General features: G+C 39.0%; 1 protein-coding gene across 1 annotated transcript in view; it reads right to left on the bottom strand.

The window, feature by feature from the left end:
- Window positions 1-27,105, bottom strand: part of RYR2 (ryanodine receptor 2) — a 539,007-nt gene that overhangs the window by 281,891 nt on the left and 230,011 nt on the right. Inside the window, exons 11-13 of the mRNA XM_072971049.1 lie at window positions 18,675-18,749; window positions 13,607-13,763; window positions 2,220-2,384 (exon numbers count right to left, since the gene is read on the bottom strand). Of these exons, the coding sequence (XP_072827150.1) occupies window positions 2,220-2,384; window positions 13,607-13,763; window positions 18,675-18,749 (397 nt within the window). The remainder of the gene's footprint in view (window positions 1-2,219; window positions 2,385-13,606; window positions 13,764-18,674; window positions 18,750-27,105) is intronic.

Raw genomic sequence — 27,105 nt, 5'->3', positions numbered from 1 at the left:
TCTAGCTATTTTCTGATTGAAATTTACTTCTATTTCTTCAAAAATATATGTCTACGTGCTATCATCTTTACCTATACTTTTCCTATAACCACATGCCATGTTAAACTTTCAATAAAGGCGCAAAGGAAAAAGCGATGTTAGACAACAGCCCTTACAAAGTAATATCTTAGTTAAGAACTTCCTTTGTTTCCTCTCTGTTCTTTATGGTTTGTGAAATCATACTTTGAACATCTACCCTTCTGGTAAATATTAAGGTTTAACAACCCAGAATGCAAAATGGCAAATCTAATAAAATCACTCCCTATAAAATAAAATAAAAAGCCCAACAGTGAAACTCACCTCTACAACACGACAAGAAAGGATAGGGTTTATCCCTGAGAGCGGCAGTGGTGGGAGGGAAGCACTAGGTCATCAGGGATGGGTGGTGAGGAAGTTGTTTTAAAACATGTAGCTTCGAATTTTCCAGAACTAACATTAATGTGTTTTTAAAAGGTAAAATTAATTTTAATACTATGTTTGATTTAATCCACCATATGGAAAATATTACTATTTCAACATGTAATAAAAATATAAACTTGTAAATGCGATATTTTATTTTTTTTCATTCCTTGTCTTCATAATCCAGTATGTATTTAATGCTTCTAGAATAACTTGATTTGAATACTAAGTTATCAGTGAAAATATCTGACTGTTTTTTAGAATTCATGACATTTATAGTTGGGAAGGTACATTCACATATCCAAGTTGTTCCAAACATGCATACAAGCTTTCTAATAACTTGAGTATAAGCTTTTAAATTTTAATTAGTTATGCAAAACTAAAAATTCAGTTCTTATACTGCTAGCCACATTCAAGCACCAAACAGCCACATGTGAATTTGTTTTTCCCTCCCCCTTACCCTGAAAAAATGAAAGAGCAGGAGAGCACTGAAAATGCTGAAGATGACTGATGAACACACAGGGTCTAACTGCACTATTTTTCCCCATAATAAAAAGTTAAAAACTGCCAGGCTCAGCTGCAGGAAATAGTGAATGATGTACAAATACTGAATACAAACAAATACAATCAGACTGATGAGCCTGGATCAAAGACCCCAAACACAAGCGAACATCTCATTGTGAAAATGATCCGGGTCTGGCACTCCATCCACAGCTCTGAGGAAGGTGGTACAGGGACGCGTCTAAGACCAGCTCCATCCAAACAGAGCCAGCCCCTGATGTCACTAAAAGCAGTGCTGGTCACCCTGAAGAGATCACAGTCACTCTGAGCAATCCTTACTGGAACATGTATGTTACGATGAGTAAGTCTACTGAGGATAAAGAGACCCGAGGTCTCATGTTCATAGAAATAGTATTTGTTCTGTTATTAGACTCTGTGCACTGTGTTACACAGTGATATAAAAACATGAAATCTGAACAGTCTACAGTATTATTGTACTCGCCCTAAGGAAGCTCACAAATGAGAGACAGTGAGAGAGGCACGTAGCCTAGCAGATAAAATAGCACAGACAGCGCACATAAAATTTAGTAAGTTACACACAATATTATGAGAACACAAAGGACGGTGTGCAGGATGAGCTTAGACAGTCAGGAAGAACTTCTAAGACCATCTTTTAATCTCTGGAGGATGGAAGGAATTGGGTGGGGAAAAAAAAGTTTTAAAGGGCATCCCAAGCAGAGGAAACTATTTGTAAGGGCACAGACGTGTGGAGGCCGTGCTTCTCTGAGGGGCTACAAGGACTGTGTTGTGAGTGAGTGGTGGTGTGGGGACACTGCAGAGGGCTCCCAGAGCCTGCGCAGACAGGAGGAAAAGGCCGGGGCAGGTCAGGGCAGGTCGGGAAGGGCGTCATGCACTCCCAAGATGTGTAGCTGCTGTCTTGTAAGCAGTGGGGTGTGTAGCTGAAGGACGCACAAGGGAGGGGATGGGAACTTCTGCATTTCAGAAGCATAACACCAGCAGCACCCGGAGGACCAGGTGAACGGGGAGGACTAAGCTAGAACCCGGGAGTAGCAAGTTTCTTCACTTAATATTTAAATCACTGATATAACATCCAGCCAGGTTCACTGTACAAACCTGAGTGGATGAGGGTAGGATGGAACCTTTAGCATGTAAACAATGACGGTTAGCAGGTGGCTGAAGGGCTGGCCACCTCTGGTTGTCGTGCTGGGTTCTTCAGTCGTACAGAATGACCACCACACAGAGCTCTGACAGCCTCTCACCTTACGCTGTACGGATCCCATCCTCACAGATTTCACGTCCACAGACTGGTAGGTGAGCCACAGGCCGCTGTTTATGTGCTGTATGTAGCACACCGAGTCCCCGTACTTTATTTCCGACGTTCCCATGCCATCAACTTCTTTCCTCACCCCTACATCTAATTTTTCCTGAGAGAGAGACAATAAAAAAGATAAGCAACAGGTAAAAAAAAATACGAGTTTATAACATCAAGAGAACTTTGCTGTAAATGTGTTCCATGAAAAATGCAACCCTCTGACGGCCTCAGAAATAATGATGGTCAAAATCTCCTCTCCTAGCAGCTCGATCTCTACCAGAACCAAAGTAGGAGACTGCAAAAATACATCTCACAATCCCGAATTATTCACACTGCTAGAAACTTATTTCGGCCTCAACACAAAATTTTATATTGCTTCACGGCAAACGCTAAACCAGAGGTATTAAAATTGGTAGTTGAGGCTTCGTATTCTTTCCAGATTATTATTTTTATTATTGATGACTAAGAGCATAAGTATGGGGACATAAAATCAAATTTTGAGTCCAGTCTCTGCCCCTTATCACCTCTGTGACCTTAGGACAAGTAAAGTAAACCTTTTTAAGCCTCAGTTTTCTCATCTGTAAATAAGGCTAACAAAAGAATCTCCCAGCTAGTATCAGAAAAAATGACTAATGGATGAAAAGTTTTCAGAAAAGTCCCTGAACTAAAATAAACCCTTCAATTAATTTTAATGATTTTGACCATGAAAACGGTGTTGATGATGATGATGACGACTTTCTTTTTCATAAGGGTGTTAGGGATAATGATGATTTCTTTTGAACTAATCAAAGCTACAGTTCAGTTCCCACCACTGAGGTTTCTAACCTGGACCACAGGGGCGTTCACTCCTAGAGGGCTGCTGCGCTGAGCTCCCTGTGCTATGAGGGAACAATCGCTCCTCTGATACCAACTAAATGTTTCCCTTAAATCCCTATTTATTTTAATGCTTCCATCTTCAACACGCTCCCTTTCCATTCTCCCTCCCAGGCTTCATTCTGATCTTCAAGTTCTCTATAGTTCTTAAAATAACAGCAACAAACAAACAAACAAAAACCAATGTTCTACTGGTTGCAATACCTCCCTCTGTGGCTTCTTACTCTTCCTCTTGCTCTAACATTCCTTGTTCAACTGACTTTAAGTTTCTTCTATGTCTTTGGCTATTTGACTGTTGTTTGAAATTAATAACAGTTACATAACTTTTTGAAGATTAGGTTGGAGTAAATTTTATGTCTGTTATACAAAAAGGGACAATTCAAGTAAGACAAAAGTTTGATAGATTTCTCATGTCATTTTCACACTGTACTAATAATTAGTAACTCCAAAATAATTATGGGTACTCCATCAACAATTGAAAATTAAAATTTAAAAGAGTTGAAATTCTTAATGTAAAAAGGTCAAAGTCATATAGGAAAGTGAATACAATTAAGTTAAGCTGATTTACCCATTATGCAAATAATTTGAAACACTATTCTAAGAATCCACAATAAAACAGATAATAAACCATTCCAATTTCATTCTATCAAATAAGATGAGCTACTAATCTACTTCTACCAACCCTATACATGTGAAAATTAAATTCTAGGGAAAAATATAACAATGCAATTATCTCCTCAGAATCAAACAATGAGCCTCTAACATTCACATTTTTGCATTTTCTTTTATCCAAGGAAATTAGTTTGTAGTCTATTTATAAGCCTGTGGATTGTGTTTTGAGAAGTCACAGTTACTACCTGCAAAGTTACGCTTTGTGTGCTTTTTATTGAAGTAGTTCACATCACTCTCTGGATTAGAAGTTGTAATTGTGAAACTTCACAATAACCATGTTTTTGTAATTACTCTGATCCTCAAGAACTGGTTGAGTGACATGGAAGCAACCTAAATGTCCACAGAGAGATGAGTAGAAAAAGAAGGTGTGGTGCATATATATACACGCAATGGAATACTACTCATCCACAAAAAGGAATGGAATAATGCCATTTGTAGCAACATGGATGGACTGGGCATTATCATACTAAGTGAAGTAAGTCAGAGAGAGAAAGACAAATACCACATGATAGCACTTACATGTGGAATCTAAAAAAATGACACAAATGAACTTATTTACAAAACAGAAAAAAGACTCACACAGAAAAGCAAACTTAAGGTTCCTGGGGGAAAGGGGAGGAGGGATAAATTTGGAGTTTGAGATTAACATATCCACACTCCATATATAAATTAGATAAAAAACCAAGGATCTACTGTACAGTAAAGGGAACTATACTCAATATCTTGTAATATCCTATAATGGAAAAGAATCTGAAAAGGAATATACATACATATAACTGAATCACTTTGCTGTACACCAGAAACTAATGCAACATTATAAATTAACAACACTGCAATTTAAAAAAAGGTGACATTAGAGAGAAAAAAAGGCAGTGTGATTACTTGATGTTTAAAAGAACAAAGTCCAGTCACATTCTTTCCTTTTATCTATTTCCTATCATTTTCTGTAGCTCAGGCTTAGGACAAATTCAGGTGAAAATAATCAAGATGCTTTGACCAACCACTATGTGGTAAAAGCATCTGACAGAAAACTAGCCTGTATTACTAGAAATAAAGTGTCTCAGATTAGGCAAGTAGTATTCTTAACAAAACCCTGTATTAGCCACTCTGTATCAGTTAGTGGCCTTCAGTTTTGGTATCACCTTTTAGATTTATTTTCCTTTTGACTTATTCTGGCTTTGGGAAATGACGGAGCAGTCAGTTGGGCTAATCATCCCATAGATAACAACTGTAAAACTTGGGAGAAATATTTTTCAGAATCTCTTTGAAGGCACTTGAGAGGGACCAAAGGCAGAGAGAAAGCAGGCAGCAGACCTTTCTGAAGACAAGAGTAGCCAGGTGATTTATAAGAAGCTGCCTTTGGCTTGGGGCATGCCCTGCACCTCTGCCTGCAGCTCAGGCAGGTGAAAGCGGCTTACTGACACCTCAGGTGTCAGAGGACACACGTTGGGGCTCACGAGCAGAAAATTAGATGAGCTAAGTCCTGGGTGAAAGAGGTAGCCGCAAAATCTGTTGATAGAATTTGCCCAAATTCTTGCGCTATACCATGCATGCTCAGGGGAGGCCAGGTTAACGGCAGCAGCTAAAACTGAAATAACTAAGCACAAACTGTATAAGCAGCTGCCCACAGCAGTAGAGAGAAAGGAACTGGAGTTTCAGTCCGGCGAGGTTAACCACCTGCCAAAACCAAAGCTGCTCTTCAGGGAAAAAACTACCCACAGTCCTACCCTTCAAACAATTCCACTCTTGAAGGCTTGGAAAACCTAATTTTCAACTGAGTATCACAAGGCTTCCAGAAGTATAAAAGATCAGCCTGAAACATAATAATAAGTGGTATTTTGGCACTGGGCACACCGGACTGGCTCATTTCTAAGTCAAAGCTATTTCTGAACAACTGTCCTCATTAAGTGATCTCTATGCATTGGCTATACGAAATTAGACTCATTAAGAAATTTAAACTAGTCCTGTAGGATGACGTTTTTATTACACAGACCAAGTTCAGAGATTCTCCCAGCATTAATTGAAATCTTCCTTAAATGTATCCAAACTATTCTGCCAAGTGGCTGATGGGAAGGAAACAAAGGCTTTTATCCTTAGATGATGGCGTGTGTTTGTTTTTATAATAGCCAGCTCTCCTTAAGTCAAATAATGGGTAAAGTTAGGACAGTTAAAAGGTCAAAAGAATATTTTTTTATTTGCTTCTCGATCGTGTCACCTTTTGGCACAGAAGAGGTGATCACTGTGAAACAGGAGTCTAAAAATACTAGAGGGTCACAGAAATTACTGGGACCAACAGGCCGGGCCAAACTTGGCCCATCCAGAGCAGAGCAGCAAAAAACACATAGCTTGCTTTATCCCCGGTGTTCAGGAATGTCATGAGGAGACATGCCGATGGGTGGGTTTGTGGAGAGAAGGGCTTTAACACTTTTCTTGTACTAGGAAGGTCCTTGAAGGGCTCCCATGGGGCAATGAAAGGAGGTCACAGAGCCTCAGGAGAAGCCCTCGAGTATCGTGTACTCGAATGCCCTCCCTTGCAGTGTGGACCAAGCCAACAACATGATGGGCTACCACCCCATGATGAGGGCGTGTTACACAGCACAGGTGAAAAGATCTTGCAGAGGGAATTAATGTCCCTATTCAAATGATTTTGAGCAAATAAGATGGGAGATGATCCTGGGTGAGTGAGACTTAATCAGGTGAGGCCTTTAAAGAGGGCTCAGGCTTTCCCTGAGCTCAGACACTACAGAGAGCAAGGGCCTCAGGTCCTATCCCGCTTAAGATCTCTCAAGGCCAACTGCATGGAGGACCCAGACTCACCCACCCAGGCCTCTCAGTCTCAGAAAGCAGGTGCACGCAGTACCTCCCCTCCCATACGCACAACTCACACAGCTTTTCCCCTCTGGCTGAACTCCAACTGAGACACCTCATCACTTTTTGCTTTTGTTTTGCTGTCTTTCTTTTTTCATTTTTAGTAACATTTATTGCTTTCTTTCTAATTTTACAAGCAATACACATTCCTTGCAGACAACTAGAAATACATAAAAGTATAAAGTAAAAATTAACCATCACCCATAATCTCCCCCAGATAACCATCATTAGCAACTTGATTTTTAATTGTCTACATTTTTCTAAGAGTTTAACTGACCTACAACGCTATGTTGGTTCCAGGTGCAGAACACAGTTGTTCAATATTTCTGTACATAAATCAGTGATCACTACAGTGTGTCTCGTTACAGCTGTCACCATACGGAGGTACTGCAATATAACTGACTGCCTTCCTCACACTGTTCATTTCATCCCTGGAAGTTTGTACCTCTTAGTCTCCCTCACTTATGTCACTCATCTCCCCACCTCCCTCCCCTCTCTGGCAACCAACATGTGTTTGTTCTCTGTGTCTGTAAGTATATTCTGTTTTGCTATGTCAGTTCATTTGTTTTGTTTTTTTAGATTCCACATATATATCGTGAGATCAAATGGTACTTGTCTTTCTCTGACTTATTCACTTAGCATAATACCCTCTAGGTCCATTACAGATGACAGCATTTCATTCTTTTCATGGCTGAGCAATATTCCGTGTGTGTGTGTGTGTGTGTGTGTGTGTACCTCACATCTTCTTTATCCATTCATCTGCTGACGGGCACTCTGGTTGCTTCCATACCTTGGCTATTGTAAATGATGCTGCAACAAACACAGTGCTGCACACAGTCTTTCAAACTAGTGATACACCTCATCTTAACCACAGATGGTTTCCTCCCTCTGTGAGCTCCCTCTCATGCTTACTGCAATTAAAAAATATCAGCATAGAAACTATAAATTTCTGTATCTTCTGTAAAACCGCAGTTGGCATTATTTTCTATTATGCTATCAAAACCCATTGAGAAATACCCTGAATGCAAGAATTTATTTTGAATTTAATCCTGATTAAATGCAAAATCCATCTCCACTGATAATTTTGTGTAACTATTTTGGTAAGAAGAAAGCCCAAATTCTCCATTATGCTTTTAATTTTTAGCTATTTAATCAATCACTAAGCAACTATAATATTCAGACGATCTCAGATGAGAACGTAGCTTTTCCATCTGCTATTACTATTATTAAATCATAAAACTTCCTATTAAAGGGGGCTTTGGTTTTACTAAGTTTCAGAGTTTGGATGAAGCCTAAATATCTTCATCCGCATAATGAAGATGTAAACCATTACCTAAGCCTCACAGGTTTGAACTAGGGATTGAATGTGAAAATGCATGTGAAGGGCTTAGCGCATCCTCTGGCATGTAATAAATTGGGAGCTATTACTCTTACTTTCATTGTGTGGGTCCATGTGTCTTAAAACATCTTAAACATTTTTTGAAACAAGAATAAAAATCTGAAATAAAAATAACATACTGTAAACTATGTCCTAAAAATGTTTTGTTCTATTTTTGCCATTTGCTCCATAATCCTTGTAATCTCACTGGCAGTCTTATTTGAGGTCGGTATTTCACCATTTCGACAGCAAAAGGTTTCTAATTCATGGTGCATGAGAGAGGAAAAACTGGAGGAAATCACCTCCAGAGGAATATTTTAGTGGCATTTTAATCTAAAAAAAAAAAAAGAATGACATCTTGGGGGCACTATACTACATGTGTGATTGGCATGACCTACCTTATGATTAAAACTGACATTTAAACATGCTTGAAAGTGATGGTTAAAAATTCTAGGAATAGAGAAAGGGAAGAATAGAGCTAGGAAAACCTGTATGAATCAGACTGAATCTTCATGATATAAAACGTTCTCTTTAAAAGAAGACCAACATAAGCATTTTGCAATAAATACGTGCATCAAATCACCACATTGGACATCTTAATTTTATGTCAATTATATATCAGTAAAGCTGGGGGAAATGGAGGACCAACATAGGTTATATTATAAACTGTCTTCCACTTTTTTGTTTATTTTCAGTATATACAGTTATCAACAATTGTTGATTATTCTGCAAATCCTAAATTTGAGATTGGCTAGTGAGTGTTCACATTAGTGCAAAGATATCCCAAAGACAAGTTAAGAAAATTGCTCTTTATATTAACTAGTAGAATAGGTTTTTAAAGCCATTCTCACAATTTTAAATAAGAATGATCTTAAAGATCTGTAATTTTTAAAAGTGTACATTTCAAGAACATGCTTATAATTTCAAAGCATCTCACATAACCACAGGTAAGGAAATGCTAACATAAATATAAGGGTTCATGAGAGACGATCTTCACTTTAGAATTTCCCAAATCATACCCCTGAATCCAAGATAAAAGTTGGTATTTTCAATTGACCCAAAAAGTTTAATTTTTCATCAGTTATGAAAACTTGATTTACAACATAGTAATTATATCAAATAGTCATTTATTAATTGTGCACTCAAAGTATACAAAGAATTGAAGAAATATGTTACACAAAAATGTCTTTGCCTTCCAGAAATTTAAGTATTCATTATTTTCATTGGAACTAGTAACAAAAATATGCAAAAATATGGCAAGCAATTTCAACCTGTCAGTGGTACTCAGGGAAAAATAAATACCAAATACACCTTTGAGTAAGTAGACCTGATATTTATTTCAAAGACCAAAGACCATCACTAAATGTGATGATTTACAAAAGGATGAAAGAAACTGTTTAGCTATACCATCTTTTCTAAAATTTTGACAATATAAAAAAAATTTTTTTAAACATACAATCTATAATCAAGGAGTTCACTTTTTAAAATTCTATTTTAGTTCTAAGTTCAATGCTTCTTTATTATGTAATTGCACTTTTCATGATGAATGAATTTTAATTTTAATAATTAACCTATTAGTATCAAATATGTATATATTTGCTAAAAACTGAAACACACACACAAAATATAGTTGTTTCTGAGTGATGGATGAGATGGTACATGATTTTTTTTTTTAGGTTTTTTTTTTTTTTTGAAGGGAAGGTAATTAGGTTTAGTTATTTATTTTTTGGAGGAGGTACTGGGGATTGAACCCAGGACCTTGTGCATGCTAATCATGCACTCTACCACTTGAGCTATACCCTCCCCCCTGGATGGTACATGATTTTAATTTTCCCCTTACCATATTTTTGTAGTATTCCCTTTTAAATTTGTCTACAGTGACTATGCACTATATATAATAAAAAGTATTTTTAGGAAGAAATAATATAGTTAGTCTCTAACTCATAGAAAACACATTATTACCTAACCTGTCAGTGATGTTAAAAAAAATTCTGTGATTTTAAAAATAAAATGTTTTCCTGGATTTCACCTCCACCTTCACTACTCTCAACCATGTTATCATATACAACTCTCATCACGATAATTGACAGCAGGTTATCAACAACCCGCGTCTATTAGAGAGGTTCCATGAACATGGGCTCCAGGCAGGAGACCAGATTCAGAGAAACTGAATCATTCACTGAAAGGCAATGCTGGAATCCTAGTCTCTCTACTCTCAGTGTGAGCTGTGACATTACAGAACTGTCAAAAGCCAGAAACAGAACCTCTGAGCAGGGATGACAGAAGGATCTGGTCAGTAAAAATTCTTCAAATGCTAGCTACACTCTAACACTGACAGAGTATTAGCAGAGATATTTAGGGGGAAATGTTTCAAAAGTTATTGCTTTCGGCAAGAACTGTTATCCAGAGATTTTTAAAATATTCATAGCTTTTGAGCCAGTATTTCCATTTCTAGATCTCCCCCTAAAGAAATGAAAATGTGCACAAAATTTATGTCCAAGTATGTCAGTGCAATGGCTGATTTTTTAGCTACAAAGGAAAAATGGCTGTTAAAACAGGCAGAGTAATCCAGAGGCTTATTGTTTAGAAGTTAAAAAATGTTCCCTCATACTCCCATTCACCTTCCATTTTGATCTTCCTAAAGTAGTCAAAGTTAAAAAGATTAATGTAGATTCTTCCCCATTTAACATATAATCACACACACACATACACACCAGGATTTTTTAAAGTAAAAAAAAAAATAAGATTTTTAAACTGCATTACAGTCTGCTCTTCTTTTTCACTCAACAGTAGATGACAGACATCTTTCCAGATCAGTACACTGATAGCTAATACCACTTAGCTATCAACTCTATTTGTTGAACATTTAAGTCTTTACCAATCTTTTTGCCATGACAAAGAATGGTGAAGGTAACATTACAGGTTTTATTTTATTTTTATAAGACAACCCTTCTCATTAAAAATAAAAGTAATCATATACAGAGAAGGGAGCTGGATCAAGGATTGTAAATACGCAAGAAATTAGTGCAACATGTTACTATACTCTTCTCTTTTGCAGTTGCGTTTCCATTGGAATAATCTGATTCCTGTTTTTCCAGAGGCATCCACTGCCCTCCTGGAAAATCAGGATTGTTACAGGAAGAATGAAAGGATAAGGACTGTGTCAGAATTCAGCTTTTTACAGCAAAAGCAGGATTTTTGGAGACCATGGAAACATGACTGTTACAGAAATAATGAAAAGACAAAGAAGAGCTCAGTGTTCAGATTTCTACAGCAACAGCAGGATTTGGGGGAGACTACAACTGGACAATAGCATCTGGCAGCTGCCTGGGAGCCTATGGAGGGGGTGGGGGAGACCATGCAGCTACGGGGCACCTCCAGGCCCTGTGGCCTCCCTGACAGCCCAGGGGTGAATGAGTGACTGGCCAGTGCAGGGTTACTGAAACCTACCCTGGCCAGTGCTTTGGGGCAGAGATAACCTCGTGTTCACTGGTTCTTCTATGCTCCCAGTCCAGGGATGTGGACAAGGGACGTATCCCTCTGGCCCTTAGTTTCTCCATCTGTAAAACGGGGGTCCTGATTCTCAGCGAGATCAGTTATGGAGAGAACTCAACTCAACTGGGAGACTTACCATCACAGAACAGTAGCAGCTACTGTCTTCAGAAGGCCAAGGAGAGGGGACAGAAAGGCCCTCACTTCCCAGCGCCCACAACAGGCTCTGGGAGGGCACGAACTGACAGCCTGTCCCCACTCTCAGCCCAGGTCAGGTCAGCCCCAAACATCCCTGAGTGCACAAATGCCCACTTTCCTTCTTTCACCAACTTCCCTCTTGTCCACCACTCTATTTTAGTAAACTTTATTACATTGGAGTCTTTGGCTTTTACTATTAAATATCTTATTTATTAATTGGTTTTGCAGTTTTCAGAAAGTTTTTCGACTTCCACTGTTTCATAGGCAGCAGTCAGAGCACCTTTCACTTTTCCTCTTTCTCCTCACTTTTTGTTAGACATATTTTGCTTTTTTAAGTGCCGTATCTTGAAAAACCTTCCAAGTGTCTTTCACTGTGATTTATCTGTTCAGATTTTCCTCCTTCTTTGGGATTTTATTTTGGTTGATTACATTTTGCTGGGATTGCATATGCATTTCTTTTCATTTTTCCAATTTTCTGCCATTAAGCTGTATGCCACTGCGTGCCATCTTTTTTACTTGAAAAGGGTTTCCACCATCAGATAACTGATTGGTCTTCAGCGGGTTGAATTTTTTCCTTTCTGGGCTGAGATGCTATCAGTGGACAAACCAGCAAATTCCCACCTCCCTGCTTAAAGTCTTGAGGAAGCAGCTGACCAGTACCAAGCGTGTTCACAATGCGACCACCTGCGCCTTCCATCTACAGAGACAAGGAGCAACTCATTGCTCACCCGAGGTCCACCGAAGTGCCCATCCAGAGCGCCGCTCGGTCCCCACAACAAAGTACAGATGCCCATCCTGTCTCAGATTATCCACTGGAGTTGACCAGCTTTGCCTACTTTCTCCACAGAGGAAGGGGACCACGCTTGCTGTCTCCCCTGGAGATCTCTGGGGAACACGTCGAACCAGAGGCATCTTCTACCATTCCGTGTCCTCCAAAGCAACAGAACTAGAGTGTGGCTACTGCCTGCTCAGCCTCCTGAGTATGCTGACGTCTTTTCAGAGTTAGTTCTGGTCTCGCTCCAACTTCCCTTTATCAGTAAGAAGGGCATAAAATCTTGCATCTCTCTGACAAAAGCAAACCAGTAATGCAGTACCTTTCCTACCATTATGCCCAAGTTTCACAATCTTCATGAAATTAAGGGCAGAAAGATACAATTTTCATAAAAATGCACATGGTAGATGCTTGGCATCTGTCAAAGAAACAACTGATTTTCAACTACTCCTGAGCACTCTGCTGTTTAGGAAAACTGCTGCTTTGCTGAGGTCCGGTTAGGAACCTGTCACCCTGCGGGGCTGGTGAGCTGGGACCCTCCCGTGAGCACAGAGTGGGCCTTGCTGTGCTGAGGCAGCAGCATTTCCACTTGACTTCGATGTGTACTTATTTCTATTCTAGTCATCATCTAGTTCAGGGGGATTCTCTTGAAAGAGCTGAAGGATTCTCTCAGAGGTTGTGGTCTGACAAATGACTCAACAGACATTAGAAGAAAGGTCCGTGTACAGAGCAGCTGTGGAAGCGTGCCATGAGAAAAAGGTTCTGGTGTGCCCACCCCCCTGTTACACGACGGCAGCACAAGGTCTGCGCTAACTGCACTGCCAAAGCCCAGGAAAACTGAAAGAGGCTGGATGGATGCACTATGTGTCAATAACCAAAGAACTAGGCACCAGGTGAAACTCCAGGGTAGGTTTCAGGGGTTTAGGAAATGGGTTTTACTGAAGAGGGACGGACAGAACAGACAGTGCGCATTTAGAAATACATGGAAAGCACACATCACTTCTTTTTGCCTTTCTAACATCAAAGGAAATGTGGTAGGGATATACTTACAGGAAATCCAAAATTACATTTTGTGACTTACCTTGGAAGATCGGAAGGTAAATGCTGTCGACTTGACGTCAGCTTTTTCCTTGTCCATGAGTAGAAGGCTTTTGTCCTCCAGGAGACTCAAGTATTTCCCTGTTGTGACGTGGCGGAGTCGGAAAGGCTGGCCCCATCTTATGTGGCTCCCACTCCACCTAAGAAAAATAGGTAAGACTTGATCCAATGGCCAACACAACCACAGGAGAAACAGCAATTACAACGGCGCATGTCAGACAGTGACCAAAGGTGCTCTGCATATACTGTCTTATTTAATGTTCTCAAAGACCTTATGAAGTTGGTGATACTAATTTTGTTTCACAAACAACAAAATGGTTATTTGGAACAACTAGGTAAGATTCCATGTCATGCAGCTAAAAGTAAGTAGAAGGGAAATTTACCTCAGATCTTCTGACATTGAATGTAATACTACCCACACCAAACACTACCCCATGCAAAGATGACTAAGAACTTGTGTTCTATGTTAACCTCTAATCACGAGTCACAATTATAGACATTATGACTTTAAATGAGATTTCAGAATTTACCAGTTTTGAGCTGGATTTGCATAGACTTGAAAAATAGTGCCTAATTATGGTTAATTGGAACTCATATATATAAAGTGAATTATGTAGTATCTTAAAAAGGAGATCTCTTCCTATTGTTTAGGTTTTAATGTGGAACAAAGCTATCATTAAAAATCAATGAACAAAAAAAACAAATCAAGAAAATAAATTCTAGTAAGTTCAAGAGGAAAAAAGGGAAAGAAAAAAATAAATGCAGCACACAGAAAATATAAACTAAGAATGCAGAAAAAAGATAAAAAGCAAAGCTGTGATCATTAAAATCTGCTTTTAAAAATAATGACATTCAAATAGGGAAGAAAAGAAAAATTAAGATTTAGACTGTCCTTGCTTTGCCAGCACTGTGTTAACTGAAAGCTGCACACATCAGATTCTTGCACTCACTACGGTATAGAGCGGAAACAAGGTTCTGATAACAGTGATGCTAAAAATCAAGTATGTTTTTAAAAACTAAAAATGGTTTACCATGCATAGATAGTATCAAAAGAAAATAATGATGGTCAAGTTGATATTAGACAAGTCAGAATTCAAGGCAGAGTATAAAGGAGATACTGGGTATTTTGTAATGAAAGATATACTCTCAAGAGAATGTACTATGTCATGAAGCTTCACATGTCAGTGCAAACAGAAAATGAAACAAAAGAAAGAAACACAAGGATAACTTTTAAAAAGACAATTACCGTGGAAGCCTTTACCACTATGTAATGAATCAAATACATAAAAAGTAAAGATATGGAGGATTTCAATAGGATTTTATTAGTTAATAAGTGTTTTAATATAGAATCATTAAAAACATTCATATTCTACAAGTTGATAAGATTATATAAGATTCACCAATCTCAGTGAACTATAAGTCAATTTTATGCTGTTTTCCCAATCTAGATCTTTGACTCAAGATATTAGCAAGGAAAATTAACAGTAGAATGATATTCTAATGAGTTCATTCTTATATGGATTTGTTTCTAAAGACAATTACTTTGGACAAGTCCCCCTGCTAAATTAATATTCTTGTACCAACAAACCCTGTTAAAAATACAGTAGTGTCTTAGAAATGAAATTAAAGTTTCTTTACCAACAACAGCATGTTAAAACATTTCTAGTCTGGTAATCAAAAAGCTTTGTTTATTCCTTTGTTAATACACTTATCCAATTAAGTGTATTCTTTGCAGACACTATGAAAAACACAATTAGTTTTAATATCATTTCCAATATTTCAAGAAGAATATTTTACCGAATAATGACTCATCTTAATCATCATAGAAAACAACTTCATTTTCAAAACAGTCCAAAATTTTGACCAAGTACATACCTTTTTCCAGAATTTTTTAGGGCATTCTGGATACCATGTGCAAATCTATTTAATAACAGGGCTCATATACACTAGCATACCTCTCAAGTCACTAAGGCAATTCTGTTAGAAACAATAAATTTGGCCAATTATCAGCAAAACATTGTGAAGTCTAAGCATATTTTCTTTAGCTCATGGGCACTCAAATGAGCTCATCTCGTATGCCCATAGCCCAAAAGAAAAGAGGACAAGCCCAGGAGAATCAAGGGGCGAGAAAATATTATTTTAGTAAAAACTGAAATAGTAATAGTAAAGTAGTTACATAAAGCAATTTCCTATGTTAACATAATAAAAAAGTGTTCTCTATGCATTATCTATAATTACTTGAAATCATCTCAAAGGAATGAGAAGTGTTTGGCCACTCTTTATAATATGTTGACTTTTTTATTTGCAACACAGAAGAAAGTGGAATTTTAAGTATATATAATGCATATTTTTAATTTCAGTGATCATTCTCATTACAGAAACTAACATATATCCCACTGACAATGTTCTTACAACTTTGAATTGGGGTTCAATACAGGAGTGTGTTTCCTATTACATTTAACTCCTGAAATTAAAATTTATTTTATTAAAATTTCATGATATTGAAAAACTTTTAATATAACATTAATGTTTTTTGTATAAGTATGCAATATAAAATATATAAATACTGGACTACACAAATTATAAAAAATATATAGTTCTGGGGCCTTGTTGAAGAAAACAAAAAGCATGCAGTATTTCAAAGATTATAATACAAAGGCCTTTGGAAATTAAGTTCTGTTATAAACACAAGCAGAACCTTTGACTATCACTTCCTAAGTATAAAGGAAAACAAGTAATTATGTGGCCACTGCATATAAGACGACGTGCAAACTTAACGCAATCTAATTTCTACATTTACAATGAACCCAAAGTAGCTCAAAGACACAACAAACTCTTTTTAAAAGAACTTTCATTACATCCATCATACACCAACCTCCTGCTTTCCTCCTGTGGATGTACATCAAGGGTCACAGAGTAGAATCAAAACACCTCTCTTTAATTTTTTTAAATGGTTGGGAAGCTCCTTGCTCTGCCTGGGCTGCCAAGTCCCCCTTGCTGTCATCGGGATTCTGAGGGGCAATGAGCACAGCTTCACACAGGCTCTGGTAAGATGCCCCTTTCTGTCTCTGCTATTTGAGGAAGGCCCAGGCCCAGGCCCTGTGTCAGCCACCCAAATTCAAAGATGAGCTGAACAATCGGAGTTGACTAATTACAGTTCATCGACAACACTGCTGACAATAAAATGAAGTCCCGGCAGGGTTTCAGGACCTCTGATCTTTATTATTATTTTTTTTAATCTATAAATTGAGACAGATTTAGGGTCTGGTTGCTCAAAAAAAAAAAAAAAACTCCATTTCTTTAAGCACACAATTGTGAAGGGTAAGTAAATCTATACATTTGAAAACACATCTGGAATCTGTTTTATAAAGGGCAACAAAACTATTCTAAATTTCACTTTTTTGATCATTTCATTTCTCTAATTAAGCTGTCATTTTTATAATACACAAGGTAAAATTTGGAGACACACGTATATATTTGAAACTCTTTTCGCTAAATTCTCTGAATAATTTATAAAGCACAGAAAAGCTATGAGTTTTCTTCTTTGTGCTTTATAAGTCATCTCTTCTTTTTTCCAGCTCATTAAGAGATTCACTTCCAGTAAAATTTTACTTTTAAGTTCAATGTTTATCAAAAGTCTTAATATTTAGGTGGATTTGATCAACTATGGATTTATGTAGAAGAAATTCAATATTAGCAATTAATAATTAGTGGGGTTAATATAGAAGCACTTTTTAAAGTTACAGACTTACTATTGTAGTAAATATAAAAAAATAAACTTAATTTACATTCATATTTATGTTGAATAGGAGTATGGCAGACAGCAGAAAAGTCTTTCAATCATAAAAAATACAGTTGGGAAAAATTCTGTCATGAGAGAGTAACAGAAATATGATTTCAGTGAGTAATATGAATAATAAATATGTTTTCACTGTTAAAGAAGGCCATGTTCAAGTATGGTTAAACAAACAAAGACAGGCATTAGATCACAGCCGAACTGGGAGTCAATGGGATGCTTCTCAAAGAGTGGCATAACCATTTTAAAATGTCACTACCTATAGTACGCTATAAATTATATTCTATTCATATATTTAAACCATAATGAAAAAATTTCTATGTCACAGCTAACAATGTTCAAAGAGACACACGGTTTTATGAAATTACTGCATGAGATATGTAAGCAAAAACAACTGAAGACCACTGAACTATTTTGATCATTAGATTCACATGAATCTCAAAGTATCAAATTGGCAAAAGTAGCTTTTCTATAATAAGATAGCTCTCTACACACATCCATGAAATCTATAACTCTAAATCAGTAACTTTTGAAGTATAATGTAACAGAGAATAAATACTCAGGAAACTTACTATTTTTTAGGCAAGGGACTGAATATCCCAATCACTTAGAAAAAAACTTGACTGGAATTTAAATTTTTTTTAAAAAAATAGTTCAAAAAAAAAAGGAGGCTTCAAATATTAGGGGAAAAAAGTCAATCTCTGGACAGCTTTTTGAAGCCATCAGGAAAAAAAGTCATTTCTTCTATCATGAACACACAGTGCTTTGTCTGCAATCCAGGTTTCTCAGCTATTAAGCTACTTGTACGTAAAGATAGTGATCGCCAGCTATGACTTTTGTGTCTCGTTCAGGTTCAAGTTTTCTGTCTTACGTGTGCCTTTAGAAGGTTAAACCCAGAATCTGTCAGATTCTGAAATGTGTGACAGGCTTGCAGTTTGTCCTGTCTCCAAACCTCACATCACTCTGTCCTAGAAGCCCGTCCTGCCAAGAGATGCACAGATTGGGATGAGACGGTATTACGAAAATAAATGAGGCTGAAGACCAAGCAATGGTATAAAATGACTGCTCTCTGCCCAGAGAATGTCGGCTCATGAAGGATAACAAAGGCCAGAGGACGGTGAAAGGCGGGGAGACTCCACTGTCTCCCAGTTTCATTTGCCTGCTGGCCATCAGCGTGGCCATTTCACACAAAAGCACAAGAGCAGCAGAAGCACTTTGCACCCTCAGAGCATAGGCTGCACCGAGCTCTACTTACGCAACCCTCAGTGTCTCCAGCCTCCACAGGGAACGTGCGTGAACAGATACAGCACCACCTTCGTAGTGAACAGTTCTGTTAAAAAAACAAAACAAAACAAAACAAATTTCAATGTTTCATTCTTGGACTCTTATTTATTCCAGCCAATTAAAGAGAGGAACAAATGGGAAGTCTTTGGATAAACAGTAAAAGCTGTACTTTTTGGTAGGAGGGAATATAGCTGGAAATTAGAAACAGCAAAATAATAACAACAGTGATCTGAATACACATTTGATTTAAACACATCCTCTCCTCTTTTACTCCCTCTAATCCCGTTCATTCCCTCTCCCTCCCCCGGCCTTCTCTCTCTCCCCCCTCCTCTCCCTCCCCGCCTCCCCCTCGTTTTCTCCCTCTCCCCTCCCTCCAGTGAACACGTTCACCTTACCCATCTAATTTCAGTCCACAGAAGCACTCAGCTATGAGCTCAGGTGTAGTTTAATATATTATATTTCAACACATGCATATGGTTATTTGAAGTTCTAAATTCTATTCTGGATATTTAAAACACTTAGAAGAAATGTAAGAACCCATTAATTTTAATGTTTTAATATAACAACCTGCTAAATGGTGAGACAGAAAAATATAAATATCAACAGAACAGTCTCACACACACAAAGAGAAACTTCTCTGGATGTGCATCACACACACCCAAATTCCAAAGCTCTCATTACAACAGGCTGTTAATATGCCAGACGTGATGCCAAGTAACATACATACTTTATCCAAACTGGTCTCTGTACCAACCCCTTAAGGTTGCTTTAAGGAAACCAAAGCTTGTGCACGTACCACTTACTTCCCGAAGACACACTGCCTCCCTCTCCACTGGGCCTCACACTTCATCCTCTTCAGGGGCTTTTACAGAACAAAACTTTCTCATTTTGATGAGATCCAGTTTACCAATGTTTTCCTCTCATGGACATGCTTTTCATGCCAAGTTTTAAAACTCTGTGATCTCAAAGAGTTTTTCTAAACGCTCTCTAGTTTTGTGTTTTACATTTATGTCCATGACCCATCTGATTAGGGTTTGCATAAAGTGTGAGGCTTAGGCTGCGGTTCTTTTGTTCTGCTCTTTTTGTTCTTTTTTTCCCCTATGGGCATCCATTTGCTCCATATGAATGTCTTTTAAGTCTGGGGGTAAAAATCTCTTCTCATCTTCTTTTTCAGTCAGAAGCAATCTCTCTCTCCCTGGTGTCCAAGATACTAAGCATAACCACCTCCTTGGATTTAGTCTTTAGAGAATAAAAGTCTGGAAGGGAAGGGCCTTGTAGACAACTTAAGCTTTCTGCCAAGTCTCACACCTCCCCTGAGGAGAAAAAAGCACAGGGAATGGTAGTTGCTTAAACTGGGGGAAATAACAGGAAAAATACTGAGAGAAAAACATAAATTAACCTCACAAAAATTACCCCACAGGCAGAAGTTTGCATATTGGCAAGTAAGTGAGTTTTCTATGAAGAATCTATTACATACATCAGATTGTCAAAGATACCCCAAACCACACCGCCAGTTTTGTTTTTCTTTAAACCACCGTCTTCAAGACAGAGATTCCTGCTATCAGAGAAGGGATTCTCCCCTGCAGAGAGACTTGAGGTCAAGGTGCTTCCAGCAGAGCAGGCTCTCAGCCAAGGACGTGGGACTCACAGGCCTCAAAACAGTGTTCTGTGCACTCAGGTTGGTATGCTGGTTTAGTTGAGTTTTCTTCACCTCTTGACTTGCAAGCTGATAATAACCTTTCAGGAGTTCACCAAAATAACACAAATGGGGCCCTCAAACCCTGCTGAGTTAACCAGAATGGTTCTCAATGCAGGCATCCCACTGCTCTCCTTAAACAACCTACAAGGAAGCGCATGACTTTCTTCCCTCCACTTACTCCTTTCACAAGGACAAAACAGTGAGCATCTGGGTGCAGATTCCCACATACACGTCACTATAAAAGGGGTGCAGGAATGAACGACACGGTCCCGGCTGAAAACTATGCAGAGGAGATAAACACACCGCCAGACACCATTGGTCTGGGGCAGTTGGGGACATTCTACTACCAACATGTCCTAACTGAGTAAGCCCAGCCCCCAGATATTGAGGATCCACCCATGAACCCTCTGAGAAACAGGAAAATCACTCACACACAATTTCCATTCAGAGCTGATACTGAAGGGCAGTTTCAAAGCAATTATTGGGACAAGAAGCTTGTTTGACTAACTTACAGGCTAACAGAAGCATCACCTCAAAATCTAAGGTCAACAAAGAGTCCTCCTTGCCTGATCTTCCTCAAAGGACAGAATAGTTAAGGTATGTTTTCTACAAGCTAATTTTTAAAAAGACTGTGACTGGCCTCTCCCAAATTAACATTCACTTCTTGCTGGACATAGTGCTGTTGAGATCTTAACAGACTGAGCTCCTTACAGACAGAGGCTGGCTCTCACTCACTTTTTCATAGTCAGCACACACCAAAATGCCTAGGACACACAAGCCCTCAATAAGCATGAAAGGAACTGAGTTACAGCGATTGAAAAGTAGACCCAGGATTAAAAGGTTATTGCAGAGATAAATTTTAAGTGCTTCAGTTTACATATTTCTGCAGTAGATTTCTGCTTGGACACCAGTCTCCTATGTTAAGTGCCAATGGGAGCGTTTGGCTGAGCAGCTGGGCCACAGGCAGGCGCTAAAGCAAGCCACCAGGAACTTCTTCGTACTTCAGAGTACATAGTACTCTGAACTTCTTCACAGTACAGAGAAATGCAGAAGTACATGTCTGAACAGCACGTACAGAAGCACCCCCTATTTACTCAGGGCTGAGTCTGTGATATTTCTACTTAAGTTGCTGCAACAAGGGGAAACAGGTATGTCCTGAGATGGCACGTCTGTGTAAAATGTAAATGAACCATCATGGGTTGAAACAATCAAATCCTCACACTCCATACTAAAAGAATCATATAAATCAGACTAGAGCAGAAAAACAACAAAGCACGTTGTTACTTTTACTTTCCGCTCCATACAGAATATAACAGAATCACAAAGGCATCTGGAAATTAAAAAGAAGAGGAAGCTTTTCTTTTTTTCCTGAAAGATACTGCTTACTTCTAAAGTTAATAAACTAAACGTGGACCAGTGAAAACGGTCTTACACTTTCATCAAGAAAATAATCAAGAGATTTCTCTTTTTTCCCTTCACCACTGACTTTTAACCTACTGTCTCTTTCAATTCACTCTAAGTGCATGAAACACCTCAATTGTTTCTTTCATTTTCACTGAAATCCAGTGGCTCCAATTTCTGTGACTATTTTTAATCCTTTGCCTTCAAAGCTACATTTTTGAAAACAGCACACACTAGCCCAGCCATTTCTTCAGTGTGCAGCTCTAGACCAAGTCAGGCTGCTAAGTCATGACAGACTGAAGCGAGGCCACCGTGCTCTCTGCAATCAGCAAGGAGGCTGAGTTTGCGAGTGAGACTGAATCTCTCTCCAGGGAGAAGAGGCAAAGAGGAGAAAACAGCTCTCCTTCCTAGACCCACTCTTGCAAAACTGTTCAGCAAAGCTAGCCTAGTCCCAAGACCCAGGCTAAAAAGGTATACACAGGGCCTGGAGGGGGAGAGAGAGAGAAGAACGGCTCTTGTAAAATAACCTGACCACTTTGGAGCACAGCAGAGAGTTTTACAAGCTTGCTCCGAGACAGTGACTGCGGGCATACCAACCCTGCAAGGATATCAGTCATCCAGACACACACACAGACGTACATACACCATGCACCACCTTCTCAGCCAGACTGAGACACTGAATTCATTGTATCAACCCCTCTCGTGCCTTATCAATTATTTACAACTCAGGCTCATTAAACCATCACATTAAAGGGGCATGAAGGCAAAAGCACTGTAATGCTTCCATATGGCATGGCTCTGCCTGCTGAGTCACATTCTGGAACGCAAGTGCAGCGGTTACTTCCAGACTTCATTAGAAGCAATGATCTAATGGTCCTGCTCTTGGAAGTAACAAGACAGAGCAAGCACACAGCGAGACAAGATGGAAACAGGACAGCCTCCCTCACGCTCAAGCGTCCGTGCTCTCTCTCTCTGTGTCTCTCTCTCTAACACACAGGAACCCAGCACTGCCCCACAGCTCTCATCACCACCTACTGTATTTGACCTATGCATGCACGGTCTGCGTGTGCATTTATAAACAAGCATATTTATGTCTGTATTGGCACATATCCCCAGTAGAAGTAAATTTCTTGAGAAAAGAGACTTCATAACATTTCAGATACTACCTTAACCCCAGCACCCAGAACACGATACTCATCCCACAAACTGTTATTGAATGAATAAAATTACTTACGAGCTATGTGGTAAAACCTATTTTAACAGACAAATAATGCTTTTCGAAAAATGTTCCTTTAATACCAGTTTCCAAATCAGAGATCCCAAATAATAATTCTGAATAATATTCCCCTTATTTTAATTAATAAATAAATAGTAATAAATATTTTTTAAATATTTCCTTTTAAAACATAATAATTTAAAAGTATAACAAACTTCATGCAGATAGTGCATCCTTAATCCATTAGTGAGTCTGTGCCCGTGAAGGAAATGCCTTTGTTGGTATTTTATTACATTCCCATTAAAATGGACAAAAGTAACAGGATGCAATCCAGAGACAGAAGCTAGAACAGAAAATACTCCTAATATAAAACACTCCACGTCTGAAATAAAATTGGTAATCAAACTGTAAGCCTCCAGAATGAAATCACATCTTTAGAGCAATAATTTAAAAACTGTGTTGCATCTGACAAACCTCCTGCCAACTATCAGAACCTGTCTCTCCTTAATTTATTCTGTCCCACTACTGAAGAGTGTGAGTAAGAACTAAGAAGCATAATCCTGCAGTTAATGCTCAGCGCACTTCTCTCTCTCACCCGACTGCTCGCAGCTTCTACAGATCACATTCTCACTCCTTCTGCTGTTGTGTAGACAAGCTGTATACTGGTAGTTTTAGAGCCATACCTCTTTCTGGAAAAATCTCAAGAAATTTAAAATAAAACAACAGCAATGCTTTATTTCACGAACATGTCAGAATTCAATCCATAAAAGCAACATGAGCAGGATGTGTGGGGGAAGAATATATTGAGTTTAACTTTGGTAGGCTCTCTCTCCAATTGAATGGGACACTAAACACTCTTCATCCTGGGAGTCTGACTAATGCTCTCACGAGAATGCACTGGAAATCACCTACACATACACATCTAAGTGGGAAGGGGAAGTTAAAGATCACTCCATCACTCCACTGGTACCTAAATTACAGGACCCATCAATGAACTGCATTTTCAATCACTAATTATAATTACGCATATTCAAAAACTGTCAGTGGAACGAGGCATGAGCAGACGACAAATCCATTTAGGAACATTTATGACCAAAATGCTCCTAAATTACTCAGGAGTAACTGTCACTTCTGGCCATGTCCTTAATCAATTCCACTACTTCTTACAAGCAACCTGATCTGACTTTAGTTATTGGACTACAGTAACAATGTAACTGAGGACAGTCACATCATAATTACAGCAAAGAGCTATGAGACAGAAGAAATGTTAATGTATTTCCCTGGAACTTCTGCAGCTTTCAAATCACTGTCCAAAACTCAAATTATTTTTACTCCTTTTTCAAAAATGAATGTATTTTTAGGTTATCATAATGTGTCTCTCTCCAGGACAGACTCATATCAATGAAAGAAAGGCTGCCTCCTGGCTGTCCTGTTCTTCCTTTGCCTTCCCCTTGCTCCCTACGGCTCTGAAATGTCTTAGGGTGAGAACAGATGGAGATGAAGACATTTCTACACAGTGATATTAACAAGTCTTGAAAGAATAAAGTGTTCTATACATATAAAATTTAAGGAACTATTTCTATCATTATATGCAAATGATTGCTCTATCTCACAATGTAACAGAGATGCAGACAACTGTTCTTTCTTCAGTAGCGTCCCTCAGGCTCCTGCTGCCTGTTTCCGACTCATGTTCTCCCTCAAGTCATGACCTGACAACCATTTAAATCTAATTCCACCTGTCAAACACGCCATACAAGGGGCACGAACCAGTATGTTCTTACTGACATGACTACCTGAAAGAGCAGCGGTATGCTGACCTGAATATATTTTGAGACTAATTTGACACAGAAATTGTCAACATTAAACCAAGAATTATATTGGGGATGGAGCAGTCTTCAATATGCATGCAATGGGAGAGTAGACCCAGAATATTAAAATGTATTTGAAATTTCCCCTAGTTTTCTCTGTAATAACCAGCTACCTAAAGAATTAGCAGGAAACCTGCTCTCAAGTGCCACATTTAATAAAACACCTACTTAACATACAGAGTGCCCAGGAGAGGTGGAAACCTGCAGTCAGTGCCAGTGAGTTCAGTCGAGGAGATGTGGGATCTATCTGATGCCGAATATTCTCACTTGAAAATGAAAACATCCAACTATTCAAAAACCATGCTCATACGTTCCTGGCACCTAGAGCTTACTTAGCAAGCATGAGAAGCCCCTCCCCACCTCACTTAGTTCAACAGAGCAGAGAATTTCTTTGACATAGTTCAGCCTCTCTGCCTCCCAAGTCTACACTCCACCACACTTCCACCCACATATCCATATCTGACTAAGTGCTGCTCTTCTATCTAAACAGCAATGATAAAACAACAATAATAAATTTGTTGATCTCTTAATTGCATCCAGTATTTTACGTGCATTTTTGTATTGAATCTTCACAACAATCACATGAAGCAGCAGCTAATATCTAAGCTGCATTTTACAGAGGAGAAAAATAATGTTTAAAGAAATTAAGTCCCCTGCACAAGTCACACAACCCGTAAGAGGCAGAGGTGATGACCCAACCCAAGTCTGTCTAGTTCCAGAGCCCAGTCCCTTCATTTGAAACCCCTAGAGTTTCTGTAGAAAGAGTAGAAAGGTTCAAAGAATCAGTTGGTTGAAGTGTTTCATTTAACAAATCAGAGAATGAAGACCCAGAAGCCGATGACAAGGCCTCTTTTGATCCTAAGTCTCTCTGAACACCTTATACATTTAACACATCGACAACCTGATCCTCCTTTGGGTCCCACAGCTGACGTCCCCGGTTCTCCATTTAAGTATCACCCTGGCTCTCCTGTGACTCTTCCTTGCCTGCCCATGTCCTAAATACCAGCTCTCCCAAGGTTCTCTCCTCAGCCTCCTCCCTGGTTTGTCTATTCCAAGGCTCTGCAGCTATTATAAAGCAACACCCAAGCTGAGACACACATGACCCTAACCACAGCTCCTCCCTCTCTATGCAGGGCTGCCATTACTTCAACCCTCCCTCGGGCACTTGTGATTTATATCCAATCCACACTGTGTCTAAGTTAAAGACTCAAACATTCCCATTTCTCCTTGATGTCCCAGAGATCTTCTGTACTCACCAATGTCCAAAATTTAAATCAGTCCTTGGTACCAAATTTGTACATCTACAATCTTGAACACCATCACTCTTCCCCTTAAATGAGACACATTGTCTCCCAGGCCACACGTAGTCATCCCTAAGCCAGTGCACCTGCCTGAAATGTCTCTGGGCCAGGCAGTCCTATTCCAATGGCCACTCCCCAGGCTCAGCTTCTCATTTTGTCTCACATGGATGACCACATCGGCCTTCTCCCAGCTGGTTTCCCTGATCCAAAATCTCTCCACCTTTGGTCTAAGCTCCACTAGTTCATTAGAACTTGTCTTTTCAAAGAGATTTGGCCATTTCACCCCCATCCCCACACTCCTTCCTAACCATCTCAGAGTAGAAGGCAGCCCACGGGAAAGGCACAACAGCTGCTTCAAAAGCCAACCAAATCACGTCCCCCTGTCCAGTCCCCACCCCTCCTCCATCCTGCCCCTCGTCCCTCTGCAATAATGCCATTCCCGGAGCACACTGCAGTCCCTCTGAGTCTTCTGTCTACCCTGCTGTTGGGAATTACCTCCTCAAACCAAAGGCCTTTTGATTTCCCTCTCATCTTTTATGCAAACCCTACCAACACCATCAGCATCTTCTTCCTCACCTACTGAAAGCAGAATATTTCCTGTAAGGGGTTTTTCCAGGCTCTGCATGTTACACTTCACCATAAGCTAGGTCTGCCTGGTGAGAGAGGAAAGGCTAGTACCTAGGTCCCAGAGAGACTTCTCCCAAGGGTAAACAGCTAGTTAAATGTTTAGTAACTTTCGACATGTTCCCTATATCTTTCTTTAAATTACAAAAGTAAATATTTCCTAACAATAATTACCTAAGTGACATGCCAACGTTAGGAGAACTCATCACATGGAGTAATTCATCGGGCAATGCCATCTCTCACAGGGACTTGGTTTATGTGTCCCACCCACTGTGCTCTTCCACTAATCAGTG

This window comes from Vicugna pacos, chromosome 11, assembly GCF_048564905.1.
Source record: "Vicugna pacos chromosome 11, VicPac4, whole genome shotgun sequence".
Lineage (NCBI taxonomy): Eukaryota > Metazoa > Chordata > Mammalia > Artiodactyla > Camelidae > Vicugna > Vicugna pacos.
This window is presented reverse-complemented; position numbering and strand designations above follow the sequence as displayed.